This window comes from Phodopus roborovskii, unplaced genomic scaffold, assembly GCF_943737965.1.
Source record: "Phodopus roborovskii unplaced genomic scaffold, PHOROB, whole genome shotgun sequence".
In the NCBI taxonomy this organism is placed as follows: domain Eukaryota; kingdom Metazoa; phylum Chordata; class Mammalia; order Rodentia; family Cricetidae; genus Phodopus; species Phodopus roborovskii.
In genome coordinates, this window is record NW_026126517.1 from 50,677,655 (window position 1) to 50,692,800 (window position 15,146).

The 15,146-nt window shown below is 38.1% G+C and overlaps 1 protein-coding gene across 1 annotated transcript in view; it reads left to right on the forward strand.

The window, feature by feature from the left end:
* The window catches only part of Myo5a (myosin VA), a 148,170-nt gene that overhangs the window by 46,008 nt on the left and 87,016 nt on the right, over positions 1–15,146 (forward strand). The window contains exons 3-5 of the mRNA XM_051197955.1: positions 401–572; positions 2,554–2,698; positions 8,833–8,989. Of these exons, the coding sequence (XP_051053912.1) occupies positions 401–572; positions 2,554–2,698; positions 8,833–8,989 (474 nt within the window). The remainder of the gene's footprint in view (positions 1–400; positions 573–2,553; positions 2,699–8,832; positions 8,990–15,146) is intronic.

The following is a 15,146-nucleotide window of genomic DNA, read 5'->3' on the forward strand; positions in this document are numbered from 1 at the left end:
TATGTATTACTTTTCTAGAGGACCAGAGATTAGCTCCCTGTGCCTACATTGGACAGCTCATGCCTATAATTCCAATCTCAGGAAATCCAGTGTCCTCATTAGACTGTGGACAACTGCATCATGTACACAATACACCCTTACACACTACTCAAACATGCATACATGCATAATTAAACATGAAAATAAAATCTTAAATTATTTATGCAGATTTATATCTGATGAAAAAGAACTCACTCTTTATTATTTGCCATTTTTACTAGTTTTTCTGATAATAGAAAAATGACAGGAAACAAATACATTTAAAAGCTAAGAGGCAAATCAGAAGTAGGAAATAATCAAATGCATGGATCTGTTTCATGTTCATCATTATTGACATAGATGTTGTGTCTTCTGTCCTTAGGATTTGGAATACCGTCTAGATCCAAAGACCAAGGAGCTGCCTCACTTACGGAACCCTGACATACTTGTTGGAGAAAATGACCTCACAGCCCTCAGCTATCTTCATGAGCCTGCTGTGCTGCATAATCTCCGGGTTCGCTTCATCGATTCCAAACTTATTTATACATATTGTGGTAAGTGCTTTCCTGATGGGTTGTCAACTTTCCTTTGGTGGTTGTCGTGATGGAAATGCACACAAGGAAAACCAGCTTGGATGAATTTCTCACACATCCCAAAAAAAATCACTTCAAAGTTACCAGGAAGATTTATCAGTAGTCACAAGCTGGTTACTTCATGTAAAATAAAATTAATTGTGATTTTGTGAACAGGTCCATCTTCTGGACCTTCCCCTCCCAGTCATGTCTGATTCAGGGCTGAAGCCACCAGCTCTTTTCCTCTGGTAAAACTTCAAAGTCTGGCGTTTGGTGTAAGTGCAAGGTTAGTGGTACCTTTTATCCTCACTAAGACACCTGCAGTGTTAGCTGCCAGCAGCTCACAATGTTTTCTCAGGAGCGAAGCTTGAACATGTGTGCATGGCTACAGTTCTTCTCCCAGCCCCATCTGTCTTTGTTTTTCTCTGCTCTGTTTTGTTCATATTTATTTCCTCCCACTTCTCTGGCTCTTCTTGTGATCTTCCTTCTCTCTTACTAATCATGGCTCTTCTGAGGTCCAGCTCTGGGTGTTGGTTCATTCCCATGTGTTCATTGACTTTCTGACTTGTCTTCACTGTTATCTGCTAAGCAGGCATAGCCACTTTTTCCACTCAGGAGAATTTAGGCTTTTTTTTTTTTTTTTAAATTTTTGGAGTCAGGGTTTCTCTGTGTAGCTTTGTAGACCAGGCTGGCCTCAAAACTCACAGAGATTTGCCTGCCTGTGCCTCCCAAGTGATGGGATTAAAGGCATGTGCCACCATTGCCCGGCAAGAATTTATGTCTTATATATGCTTAATGATAATCTTTCTTCCTCTCTATTATTTAAATATTTTTCTTCAATTTATAATTTTAGATTTATTTTATGTGTATGAGTGTTCGGTCTGTCTGTCTGTATGTATTCCACATGTGTAGTGTATCAGGTGCCTGTGGAGGTCAGAAGTAGGTATTAGATACCCTAGAACTGGAGTTTTAGATGGTTATGAACCATATGTGTAGGAACTAAACCCAGGTCCTCTGCAAGAGCAATGCTCATAACCACTAAGCCATCTCTCCAGCCCCTCAGTCTTTTTTTCCACATATGTTTTTGTATGATTTTGTTTTTCTTTTGAAACAGTGTCTCATATGGCGCAGACTGTCTTGGAAGTCATTGTGTAGCTGAACTTCTGATCCTCTACGTATCTCCACCCTCTATGACATTTAATATTCTTCAAAAGCATGTGTTTTGTGATGTGTCACAATGCTCGTGTAGAATCCCAATGATTCTAGTACATGCTTTGTTTGTTTTGTTTTTACTGTATGACTACCTGTATGATATCCTTCTAAAAGACAACTCTTTGAATGAATCTCAGATTATTTCATTGGATACATTTCTAGAAATGAGCTTTAAAAATTTTTATTTTATTATTTATATATATGGGGAGTGTGTGTGTGTGTGTGTGTGTGTGTGTGTGTGTGTGTGTATACATGCATTTGGGTGCTTGCAAAATCTAGGAGAGGGTCTGATTCCTGAGAGTTGAAGTTACAGGCAGTTGTGAGCTGCCTGATGTGGGTGCTAGGTACTGAACTCAGACCAGCAAGTATTCTTTACCCCTGAGCTATCTTTTTAATCCCCAATTTTTTTTTGTTAACTAAATATGAAGGTATTAAATTGTTTAAAACATTGTTACTTTTTTCCACAGTGGAGATAAAACCCAGAGCTTTCCAAATGATTGACAAGTCCTCTGTTTCTGAGCTCCATCCCTATCCTAGTCACATTATTTTAAACAAATCATTCCAGATTAGTTAGGACTATGTATAATAATTTAGAATGCCAAAGACTGTGGTATATTTTGCTCTTTGAGCAATTCATTAGTTTAATGTGAACTAAATTGAAACAAGATTTTGTGTTGCCTTACTTTACCAACCTTGATGTGCCCATTGGGATATCATTGATTTCACTTTCTTTCTCATCCTCCTCCCCCAGGAATAGTCCTAGTAGCTATAAATCCCTATGAACAACTGCCTATTTATGGAGAAGATATTATTAATGCATACAGTGGCCAGAACATGGGTGACATGGATCCTCACATCTTTGCAGTAGCTGAAGAGGCTTATAAGCAAATGGCAAGGTTGGTAGGAGCTTCTCTTTTCCTTTCATGGCTCTTATTAGATAAGATAATTCATTCTTTGCTGTGTCATGGATCTTTAAAGAGAATAAGAACTTGTAAATAATTACTGCCTAAGTAGCTGTGGCCAATTTGTTTCAGATTGTCTGGACTGTTATTTAAATGCTAAAATCTCACATTTATAAACAGATTGTGTAGTTTGCTTTTAAATTGCCTTTGGAATCTCATCATGCTCCTGTGACAAAACAAAGACGGGTATTGTGTTTTGTGGTGAGACAGTCAAAGTTTAGTAGGAACCTTAGTAAGAAGTTACTTCCCTAATGTCACTCATCAAAGGAATAGATGAACTAAAAGACATATGGTAGGACATCAGTTATGTGTGTATAAAGAATATCTTCAAAGTGTGTCTCATATCACTCACAGAGCCCTAACAGTTTGAGAGCAAAGATTGGGAAATAAAAGGACTTTCAAGATGAGACTGTACTCTGAATAATAAATGATATGTTGTAATGTGAAAGGGGGAACACATAGAAAAAATTAACTAATTTCTCCTGCTTACAAGGAGGAACTTGGTAAAAATATGATGTGGGAAACCCCCAAAACAGTTTATAAATAGAAAGGGAACTAATGTTATAGAGGCTTTTAGTTTCTCTTTTGCATCCAGTGTACATTTTTGGGGCAAAGTGTGATTGAAATTTAGAATTATTTCAATGGAAGAGCCCATAGAAGTTTCAATAATAGTAGTACCTTTTAATAATAATATAACTTTTAATAAGAGCTAAAGTTAACTATGTACTGTCTCCCCACAAGGTACTGACTAGTTACTTTCAATTTACTAACAAAATTTATCTTAAAAATTTTTGAGCTTGTTATTGTTATTCGATTTCATATTAAATTAAAACTTCACTTTGTAGTTGGTAAAACTGAGGCTCAGAGAAGTTGTATAATTTCTCTAAAGTCTCATCAATAGGAAGATTATCTTTCAAATCCAGTTAGTCTGACACTGAAATATTAGTATATTAAATATAAAATTGCTAAGTGAATTACCAGTATATAATATGCTACAGTATGCCTGCTACTACTATAAAATGGTAACAGTTATCCCAAGTTTAAAGCTTAACATTGAGAAAATTCCAAACAGTGTCTACCCCTTCATTTTCCTAGCTCTAGAGCATCACATTGCAATGCTGATACCACTCAGCACAGCCTGAGACCCAGTAGTCAGAGCAGGGATCCCATGGACTGCTAGACTCTAAAATTCATCTCTGAAGAATTTTATGATGCTTAAAAGAACTGTACAGCTTCTCAGAAAAGACTTTCTTTGTCTCAAGGGACCAAAGCAAGAGTCTTGCATATGCTAAGCACCTTCTGAGCTCCAGGACTGTTCTTAAATCTGAAAGCATGGTTCTTTCTTCATTGCTGTGGCAACCCTCAAATGTCAGTTGATTCAGCTTGCTTCCTGGCATTCTCCTCATCCCACCTGATATTCCCCATGAGTCACATTGATGCATCAGTGTAAGGTCTTAACTGAAGATTGCTTTCCTTTGCCTGGTTTTCTCTTATATATAGTTTGAAGATTTGTTTCAAGTGGTTAGGATATTTATCACATATATTAGTAGATCTGTACCCACAGATTCTGCTACAGTCACCAAGCACACTGTGTCTGCTTTGGCTTAGGCAGGATTCATTGCTGCACCATCATTTCTTACTCCCCCCCCCCCATCACATCAACGTGCCATCTTTCCCAGTGTGAGTCTTGGTGTTTTACATCACCACTGTTCCTATAAACCCCTCACATCTTTCAGAAAGATACACTTCATCATTACTAACAGAAATTTCATTATTCCAACCCAGCCACTGTTCTAGATATGGTGCAGCAGCAAACTAGATAAAAGTCCCACCCCACAATCTAAGCCTGGTAAAGAATAAAAGTAAATAAGGCTTATTCGTGTCACCTATCAAAAGGATGATTGACTAAACTGGGAGTGATGCTGTGGCAATATTAACTTTCCCGATTTGGGTCATTATGAATTGGTAAGGGCAAAGCTCTACTAAGGGAACATACTGTGCAGGTGGTAGGAGTATACATGTTTAAAACACTCAAAATGTTGCATAAAATATTAGAATGAGAGAAATGTGAGGCATAGTGAGCAGACAGCTCCCAGATTTGAGGGAAGCATAGGCAGGAATTCGTTTTACTATGTATATGGTTTTCTGCAAGTTTGAAATCACATCAGAGCAACTTTACAATAACAAAAGAGAGCAAGCTAGGGTAGAACTCAGGAGATGAGGGAGGAGGTTAGTTGGTGATCTGAGTGAGAAATGACAATTTAGTTGAGAATATTAATGAGGATGGTAAGAGAGACTAAGTTCTGGATATGTTTTTAAGATGGAATTGGGAAAAAACTGGTCAACAGGGTAAGAGAGAAGTGGGAGTCAGAACATCAAGTATTTGTTCTGAGAGCTAGAAGGTGAGCAGTTCCTTTCTAGAGATGCAGAGGTTACAGGAAGGGTGAGTCCTGTGTACGTGGTAGGGCTGAGAGGTAAGAGGTGGGTTTACATCTTTATTTATTTATTCCATGTGTATGACTATTTTACCTGCATGTATGTCTATGCACCATATTGGTGCAGTACCTGAGGAATCCAGAAAGGGGCCTGATGGCAAGTGTCTTTACCTGTAGAGCCATTGTGGTGGCCCTTTTATAGGTATTTTAGTTACAAATGATCCTGCCCCGTCTCCATTCTAATCATGGTCCTTAGAGAACAGTGCCCTTGTGCATAGTTACATTCTTACTTTAAATGGACCTGTCAACTTCTAGAGGAGAAAAGGCAAATGGAATCCTGTGTCTGCTTTTCCTCTTGTATTCCTTTTCTCAATTCTTACTTGTCATTTCTTATCTAAAAACTGTGTGTGTGTGTGTGTGTGTGTGTGTGTGTAGCACACAGGAAAAAAAGAGTCAGTTCTCTTTCCATCATGTGGATTTCAAGGATGGGGTCAGTTCAGCCAACTGACTTTGCCTTCTGAGCCATCTCTCTGGCCCATGACTGTTTTTCTTTACCAAAACCACAGTAGTATTTTCATTAAAACTTCAAAATTTAGTTTTGTTTTCTTATAGCCATGTGGTGTGGTATTATCTTAATTGTATATATTCCTATCCTTTGTGAGTCTCAGAGCAATATTGCTAAGTTTTACTTAATAGTTTTGATTGGGAAAAAAAGTTAGTACTGTCTCATTAGCCTGATACAGCTTTTTTCTTTTTTAATTTTTAAAAACAGGGCTATCTATATTAATTGCTTCTCTCCCAATAACCATAGAACTTAAATCTGATCCTGTCTGTTTAATCAACTACAAGATGGAGCAATTTCAAAGATGGTCTAGTTTGACCTTACAGTGTCCTGTGAAATGTATTTGTTATCATTATGTATGATAATATTAATGCATGGGCATTTTTCTTTTCCCCAGTGGAGGACAGAGCATGCTAAAGAGTGACATAGCAAAGCAGAAGGAGCCTACACTAGACCTTCCCATACCTCTGGAGTTAGGCTGCAACAACCCACTGTCTTGGCATACTAGTCAACAACTTTAGGCAAATTAACTACTCTGTTGTTTTCTCCAAAGAAGACAAGAGAGTGTCCTTACTCTTCCAGGGTTTAAAATTGCATCGGCTCATAAGTACAGAATCACTTCAAAAAAAATATTAAGTAGACTTGAAATACCCTCTCTTCCTTTCATGGCTGTGAAGCACCATCTCTGCAGTCTTCTTCCATCCATTCAGACATGTCATCTGCCTTTATTACTTCTGGATTTATTTATTACCAGGCCTTCCTTAGACCATCCCTTCTTTCATCTAGTTATGTGGTTTCAGAACGCTCTAGCTTTCCGAGGTTCATTGGCTAAATGGAAAAATGACTCTTTATGGATGATGAAATCTCTCCTGTTAGCAAGGTGACTCAGCTACCATGTGGTGCCAAGTATCCTAGTTAAGTAATAGGCTTGGCGTAATGCATGCTACTTCATAAGGATGATTTTTTTTTTACAGATGCTTTGTGACTTTCAGTCAGTACATCCTAAGTCAGGTTTGGCACAACGTGTGTGTGTGTGTGTGTGTGTGTGTGTGTGTGTGTGTGTGTGTGTGTGTGCGCGCGCGCGCTTGTGTTATAATTTTAATATACAATGGCTCCAGAGGTTTGTGGGCTGGAGATTTGGTACAGTTATCAAGAGACTATTGTTAATAAATACATTAACTTCTTCAATGAGTTAATCCATTGATGAGTTCCAAGCTGAATACGCTATTAGGAAGAGCAACCTGGCTTGAGGAAATAAGCTGCTTGGAATATGTCTTTCAGGGCTTCTCTTATCCTTTCCCCCTTTTTTGGCTTTGTCTGCTTCCTGGCTGCCATGAGGTGAGCAGTTTTGCTTTTGCTACATGTTCCTTACTGTAATTCATCATGGCCCAGAAACAAAGGACCCAAGTGACCATGGACTAAAACACACAATAATGTCTTTCCTCCCTACATCTTTTACGTTTATCATTGCTGTAACAAGGTCCATGACAAAGGCAGTCTAAGGAAGGAAGAGATTATTTTGGTTCACAGTTTAAGGGTCTAGTCCTTTGTGGTAGGAAGTCACAGCAGAAGAAACTTGAGGCAGTCATCCATTTTGCATCATCAGTCAGGAAACATAAACGCTGATGATCAGCTCCTTTTCTCCTCAGGACCCCAGCCCCTGGGATTGTACTGCCACATTCATGGGAGGTTTTTACTCTATTATCCAAATCTAGATAATCCTTCACAGATATAGCCACGGATTCTAAATGTGATCAATTTAACAATAAGTTTAAACATCATGACTTTTCTCATTGTCAATTTGACATCCAAACACATCACTTTAAAACCATAACCTCTGAACTTCTTGTCCCATTGGCTCATAGCTGTCTCATAATGTAAAATGCAATCAGTCATATTCTAAAGTTCCCATAGTATTTAACACTTCCAACACTGCTAAAAAAAATCCCAAGTCTCATCTGAGACTAAAACCAATTTCCTTTTTTCTTTTCTTTTTTCTTTTTCTTTTTTCTTTTTTTTTGAGACAGGGTTTCTCTGTGCAGCTTTGGAGCCTGTCCTGGCACTTGCTCTGTAGACCAGGCTGGCCTCGAACTCACAGAAATCCGCCTGCCTCTGCTTCCCAAGTGCTTGAATTAAAGGCATGTGCCACCATCACCCGGCTGTAACTTCTTAAATAAAACAAGTTATATATTTCCAGTGTACAGTGGTATAGAGTGAATATCTCCATTCCAACAGGTTAGAATGGAGGCATAATAAGGAGTGGTCAGAACAAAGCAAGACTGAAACTCAGCAGGGAAAATAACAAATTCTGCTGTTTCATGTCCAACATGGTTCCAAAGGGCTTGGGTAGCTCCACCCTTTCAGCTCAGACACCCACTGTGAGCATATAGCTCTCTTTTATGGTCACTCCATGCTTTGCAAGCAGCTCTCCTTAATCAATGCCTCATGGTCTGACATCTCCAACACCCTGCGGTCTCCATTGCAACTTAGGTTTCATCTTCACACAACAACAAAAAATAATAGCAGCATCCTATTACTGTATCTTCTGACATGAATGTGATGACATTTTAAAAATGAAATTAGCCAACAAAGTAGATTCTTACCTGGTACTGTAGGTGCTTTGAATTTTCTTTCTAAATTCTTTTGTTGTGGGTCCAAAGAATATTTCCCTTTTATTTTGTGGTAGCCAACAAAAATATTATAGCATGCCAATGAAAATCTCTATGAATACAATACTGTGAGATATATACAAGGAAAATTCAGAATTCCTGTAATACAAAATTGTCCTTAGTTATATGATTCTCTCTAAGTTAATGGTATATCCTTCCTTTTCTATCTTGTTTATAGGCAGTAATTTCTATTAAGAAATACTGTGTCTTAATATAGTTTCAAATAAATACATTTGTTTCAAACATGTTTATATGTATCAAATAAATAATTTGCTTCTACATTGTTGCCTATATGAACTAGCAGAAACTCACCCTGCCTCATGGGGGGGTGGGGGGGAAAGGAGCAGAAGTAATCACACTCAGAAGTAGATGTACTGGCAGTCACTCTTATTTGTTTTACAGGGATGAACGAAATCAGTCCATCATTGTAAGTGGAGAGTCTGGAGCAGGAAAGACAGTTTCAGCCAAGTATGCTATGCGGTACTTTGCAACTGTAAGTGGTTCTGCCAGTGAGGCCAATGTTGAGGAAAAGGTCTTGGCCTCCAACCCCATTATGGAGGTAAGAGTAACATTCTCAACCTTTTTACTGTAGTCTCTGATTCAGACATGAACTTGATTGCTATAGTACATGTAAGAAAGTCTGTGGTTCCCAGCCACTAAAGCTAAGGAAATTATTTTCTTTATATTAGTAAGAGATCTAGGAAAGGTGAAAATTCTGTAGTGTCTATTTTGAGTAAAAATAGTTATAGAGGAATCTGCATTTCTCCATAATGCTTCCTTTTAACTTTCAGAAAGAGTTCTGCCTATAACACCAGGCAGCACACTTCTTCATACCTGTTGTCCATGTACCGAGGTAAAGTTACTCATTGCCTCCCAGTCCTGAGTACTTGCTTATACTCCTTCCAAAACAGCATTTGCTCTCATTCAAGCATGAGTGAGTTCTGTTATCCTTTTACCCATGGTATATTTTCTATGCTTAGCTCAACCTCTTTAGCTACCAATTTTATTTTTTTTCCCAAATCTGAATTATATACATAAATCCTAATCACATGAGCATTTTTTCTTAAAAAAAAGAAAAATTGCCAGGTGGTGGTAGTGGTACACACTTTTAATCCCAGCACTCAGAAGGCAGAGGCAGGTGGATCTTTATGAGTTCAAGGCCAGTCTGGTCTACAGTGTGAGTTCCAAGACAGCCAGGGCTACACAGAGAGACCCTGTCTCAAAACAAAACAACAACAACAACAACAACAACAAGAAGAGAAAAAAGAAAGAAAGAAAGAAAGAAAGAAAGAGAAAGAGAGAAAAAGAAAAGAAAAATATACAGGTCTATCTTGGTACAGAAATTCAAAATTATACATTCTTGAGAGAGGAATTGCTATGAAAAGATAATGTACCTTCAAAAGTAGCTGGGTATGATGGCTCATGCCTGTTATCCCAGCATTGGGGAGGCTTAAGGGAAGAAGATCACTGTGAGCTGGAGGCCAGCCTGGGTAGCAGAGTGAGATCCTGCCCCCCCAAAAACAAAACAAACCAAGTCAAGGGCATGTGCAGGGTAGAAATACCCACGCCAAAGACTAGGGGATTGGATGTATACCAATTGGATGTTTAAAGATTTGTAGCTGGAAGAGAATTTCTTGTTAGTAGTACTTCAAGAAAGTTATAGCTTTGTGAAAAATTAGAAAAATAGATTTCATTCAATGCAGAGAATCAGGACAGGCAGAAACAAACCCTCCTTGTAAAAGTTCACATGGACATGATTTTATCCCTGTCTTTTCCCTCTTGTCAATTCTCCTTATCACCCAAACACAGATGGAGCTAAAATGACCTGATGTGCCTTGGTACAAGTGTTTCTGCAGTAATCTGACCAGAGGTAATTGTGTCTGGTTTGCAGTGCTGTGTGTAACACTTCTAAAATGAATGCTGTGATCTATGTCTACATAGCTGCCTTATAGAGCCAGCAGGACTCCTATTCCTGGATGACCTAGACAAGATGTTTTGAAGAAGTGGAGAGGCTTCCAAAGCTAGTGTGCTTCAGAAAGAAAGAGGAAGAGGTTTCTTTTACAACACAGGCATTAAGGAGCAGGTGGCTGTGCCAGAGGAAAGTAGGAAAATCTAAAATTAAGAATTTGAAAGGATTTAGTATATAGTAGTGGATGCTACTGATGTTAATATTGAAGCTATACATTTTTCAGAGCCAGTTTTTAACTTGAGTTCAAGAACAGTAGGCCTTAGTTTAGGCTTTTATTCATTTTTTTTTCCCTCTTTGCAACAGATTCCTAGTATTTGACACAACTCTAGAACATCCTAGTTCGTAATACTAGAATATTCCAAAATCTTGATTGTCATGGCTTTAGGGAGTCCCATGTCTTTATGCTAGATCATCCAAAATTAGAATTTGAGTTTGTCTTAGGAATACATCTTAGTCACCCTTTTAGCATAATGTCAAAAGCTGTTTCCTACCTCTTTCAAAAAATAGCTATGTTGTTTTGTTGTCATGATGTACAGTACAAATTTGAGTTTTGTTAGTAGGAATGACATTACAATTATAAAATGGGCACAAATACTTTTGTTTTAATAAAATACAATTAAGAGGAATTTACCTTCTTTGCTGGGATGATAAAAAAAGATAAAGGTTCTCTTTCTGTGTTACTGTTTATTTACATTTAGATCAAGAATATTTCCTTTGATAAAGGACTGTTGAGGGATGTAATTCAGTGGTAGATAGCCTCATTACAAGTCCCCGGGTTCAGTTCCCAATACCATATACAAAAAGTAGAGAATTTTCAGGCCTGGAGAGATAGCTCAGAGTGCTTGCTGCTCTTGCCAGGCATGGTGGCTCATGCTTGTGATCCAAGCACTTGGAGACTGAGGCAGAAGCAGTAAGAGTAATTGGTGCCCTTGAAGAGGGTCTGGGTTAGGTCCCCAGCACCCACATAGTGGTTCACAAGCGCCTCTAACTCCTGTTCCAAAAGGACATAACACCCTCTTCTGTTCTTCTATAGCACTAGGCACACATGTGTTGCATGTATGCATAAAATAAAAATAAGTGAAATTTTTTAAAGTAGAGAATTTTTAGCATTTAGAATTTTAAAAGACTGAAATAGAATATGGGAGGCAGAAGTAGTGGCACACACCTGTAATCCCAGCATTTAGGAGGTAGAGGCTAGAGGATCAGGAATTCAAGGTGATTCTTGAATACATGTTGAGTTTGAGGCTAATCTGGACTACATAGACCTTGTCCCAAAATAAATAAATAAATAAATAAATAAATAAAAGCTATTTTGGTAGCTCATATCTATAATTTCAAGTTGCAGGAGGTTAAGGCAAAAGGATCATCATGAATTGGAGTCTAGCTTGGCCTAAATAGTGAGTTACAAACTAGCCGGGACTACACAGCAAGATCTTGTCTCAACTTCAAATCTTAAACATATATGTAACCAAACATAGAGGTACCCATTTTCATAAAAGAAACACTGTTTGGTATAAAACCACAGATTGACCACAACACAGTGAGTTCTACTCTCACCAATATACATGTCATCGAAAACAAACAAGCAAACTAAACTAAACTAGAAAACTCTAAAGTTAAACTGATATCATAAACCAAATGTACCTAACAGATATCTACTGAACATTCCACCTAAACATTAAAGAATACATATTCTCAGCAGCTCATGGAAATTTCTCCAAATCAATCACATATTAGAACAAAGCGAATCTAAACAAATATAAAACAATTGAAATAGCATTCTTCATTATATCTTACCATAATTGAATAAAGCTGGATGTCAACAACTGGATGTGTAGCTTTGTTGTAGCTAGTTGCCTGCCTAATATGAGGAATGGACAACAGATACAGGTTGAGGAATAGAAATTGTAGACCTGTTTCCCTCAACTGCCTTAGATACAGACATGAAATTACACAGGGCAGGGTCTGTAAGCACTCAATGCTTTTGCCTTGTGTCTACTTTTTGACAGAATATATCCTTTCAACTGAAAAATCTGTATCTATTATTAAACTCATTTTTCTAAATAAAAAGTCAAGAAAATATATGGAACAGTAAGGCACAGTTGATCTGAGTCTAGAAAATAAATGACTGTGAAGTATTCAGCACTAAATGGAACATCTTTATTTACAACCTTCCGCTAAATACTCAGGAATATCACAAAATGGGGGGTAGAAAGATTATAAGAGCCAGAGAATGGCTGCCATAAAACGGTGTCTTCTGGACGAAGCTGCATTCATGAACTCTCAGCAGCTGTAGCTGCCTGCATGAGCCCAGTACATGTCCCAGCAGTTCAGCAGCCCAGCACACATGGCGGAGGAATTCATGAAGCCCCTCCCTGACTGACTGAAGAGCTCTTTGTAGCTAATGGCTGCCAAGGGATGGAGACTCAAGTTTCCTTCAGGGGTGTGGCTCCTGGTAGATTGTCCATGCTTTAATGGGTGACATTACATCCATGAACATATGGGCAGCACTGATCAGATTCAGTCTATTTGAATGAAGGACTTTTTAGATTTTCCTTTTTGCAATGCGACTTTGCTCTTTTGAATACAGCAGCACAAGACCCAGTAGTCATTAAACAATCCATAAAATTACCACCTGTGGAGCACTTTAGAAAGTTACTCTAAAACACCCAGTGGAAATCAATCTACTTTTATTAATACAATACATACTTTGCAGCTCTTCAACCAGTATCTATAATAATACATTTCATGAAGCTATAATTTGAAGAGGAGATAAATCTGAAGCAATATGAAAAAATTAAGTTGCAGTCTTTCTGGTGTTCTCTATGGTCAGTAGCTGATTATCTTCTGAGGGCACTGCAACACTTCTGAGGGAATGCAGTACATTCCACTTCCAAATGGCTCAAAATTTTGAGAAAATAGTGTCATATCCACATACCGTGGATATGGGAGCCTCAACATTTAAAAAGCTTTCTTCTTGGATTATGGAGCTGATCTTGGATGTGAAGTACCCATCCAAAGAGCCTTTGTGGCTGATCATCAGGCATCCTAGTTTGTTGTTCAAAAATTTTAAGATTCATTTATTTTTATTTTACATGCATGGGTCTTCCCTATACATGTATGTATGTGTATCATGTGTATGCATTGTCCATGGAGGCCAGAAGACAGCATCTGATCTCCTGGAACTGGAATTATAGATGATTGTGAGCCACCATGTGTCTTCTGGGAATTGAACCCAGGTCCTCTGCAAGTACACTAGTGCTCTTAATCACTGAGCCATCTCTCCAGCCCCACAAAGTATATCTACATTCTGAGATACTTAGTTCACAAATCAATGATTTCACAAGGTATACCAAGTTTTTTTCGTGCCATGGAAGCCACCTCTCAGATCTCATGAGCCTGCATGCTCCCATCACTGCCTTCCTGGATGACTTCAGCCTGTAGCAAATGATCTTGTATAGCATTATGAAAACCTGTTCCACTACTGCCCTATAAAATACTACTCAGGTTAAAAAATATATGTGACAACAGAAGTGCCTCATCTTGGAAATAACTTCTGGGTATAACCACCTTCATCCCTACACAATGGACAAAGTAGGCTTCAGGACCCTGAGGATGATAGAGAGCCCTGTCCGTGACTGATGCCGTCCTGTGGGCCTGATGGTGAGGCTCCCACATTTGAAAAGATCCCCAGAGCGATTGTGACCTTTGGCAGCTTCATTCACAGCCTGATCATAGACAGGGAAAATGTACTCTGTAAACTGAATTTCAGCAATGTCAGCAACTCCAGTGAGCAATTCCATTTCCAAACCCTTGTTCTCATAATGGGCTACTAAAGCAGTTTCCACATTTGGCTCATAAATGAACAGTACCTCGAAGGACTCCATTGAAAGCAACATCTTCACCAACTGCTATTGCAGTACGATCTTTGGCCAATGAGTTATCCAAGGCCCTTGTCACTGAATGAAAGGCTTATTTGTTTATACAACAGGGCCTTTGGATATTAACAACCACCATCACACACACACACACACACACACACACACACAGAGAGAGAGAGAGAGAGAGAGAGAGAGAGAGAGAGTTTGAGAGTTTGTAATTTCTGAGTAAATGTTTGTCTAGTTAAATTATCCTAAGCTATGTAATTTGCTAAGATAATTTCTCATCATTCTTATTCTTCTTACACTAAAAATGTTCATCCAAATTCTAATAGTATCCTCATTGCTGACACAAATTATGATACTTTCTTCCTTCTGTTTGAGACAGTGAAGATACATTTTCTTTCATCAGAGGATCAAGTGTGCTGACTCTTGTGGGTAGGGTCCTGTTGTTTTTATTCCTGAAATTTGGTGTCTCTCTTAACATTCTATTCAATTTTCACATCTTTCTCTTCATTATGGCTTTGATATACCAATCCTAACAGACTTTGCACAAGGGGAAAATGTTAATCTTATATGAAATAAAGTTGTTTAGTGTTTAATATATGTATTATGTGAATGTTTGCTCTTCTAACTATACTCGTTTCTGTTTTGCCTTAAAAGAGAAATTTACAGAAGCATGCTATTTTCTACTAGATTAAAAAGCAGACATATGCTGTTAAAACTTTAAGGTTACATGTAACCTTAAAGTTATAAACTTTGTTAAAGATATTTTATAAGTGTGATAAAGCTATCAAAACCAATACTGGGATGTACATGTTACTCAGTTGAGAGAGTGCCTGTCTAACATGAACAAATCCCTGTGCACA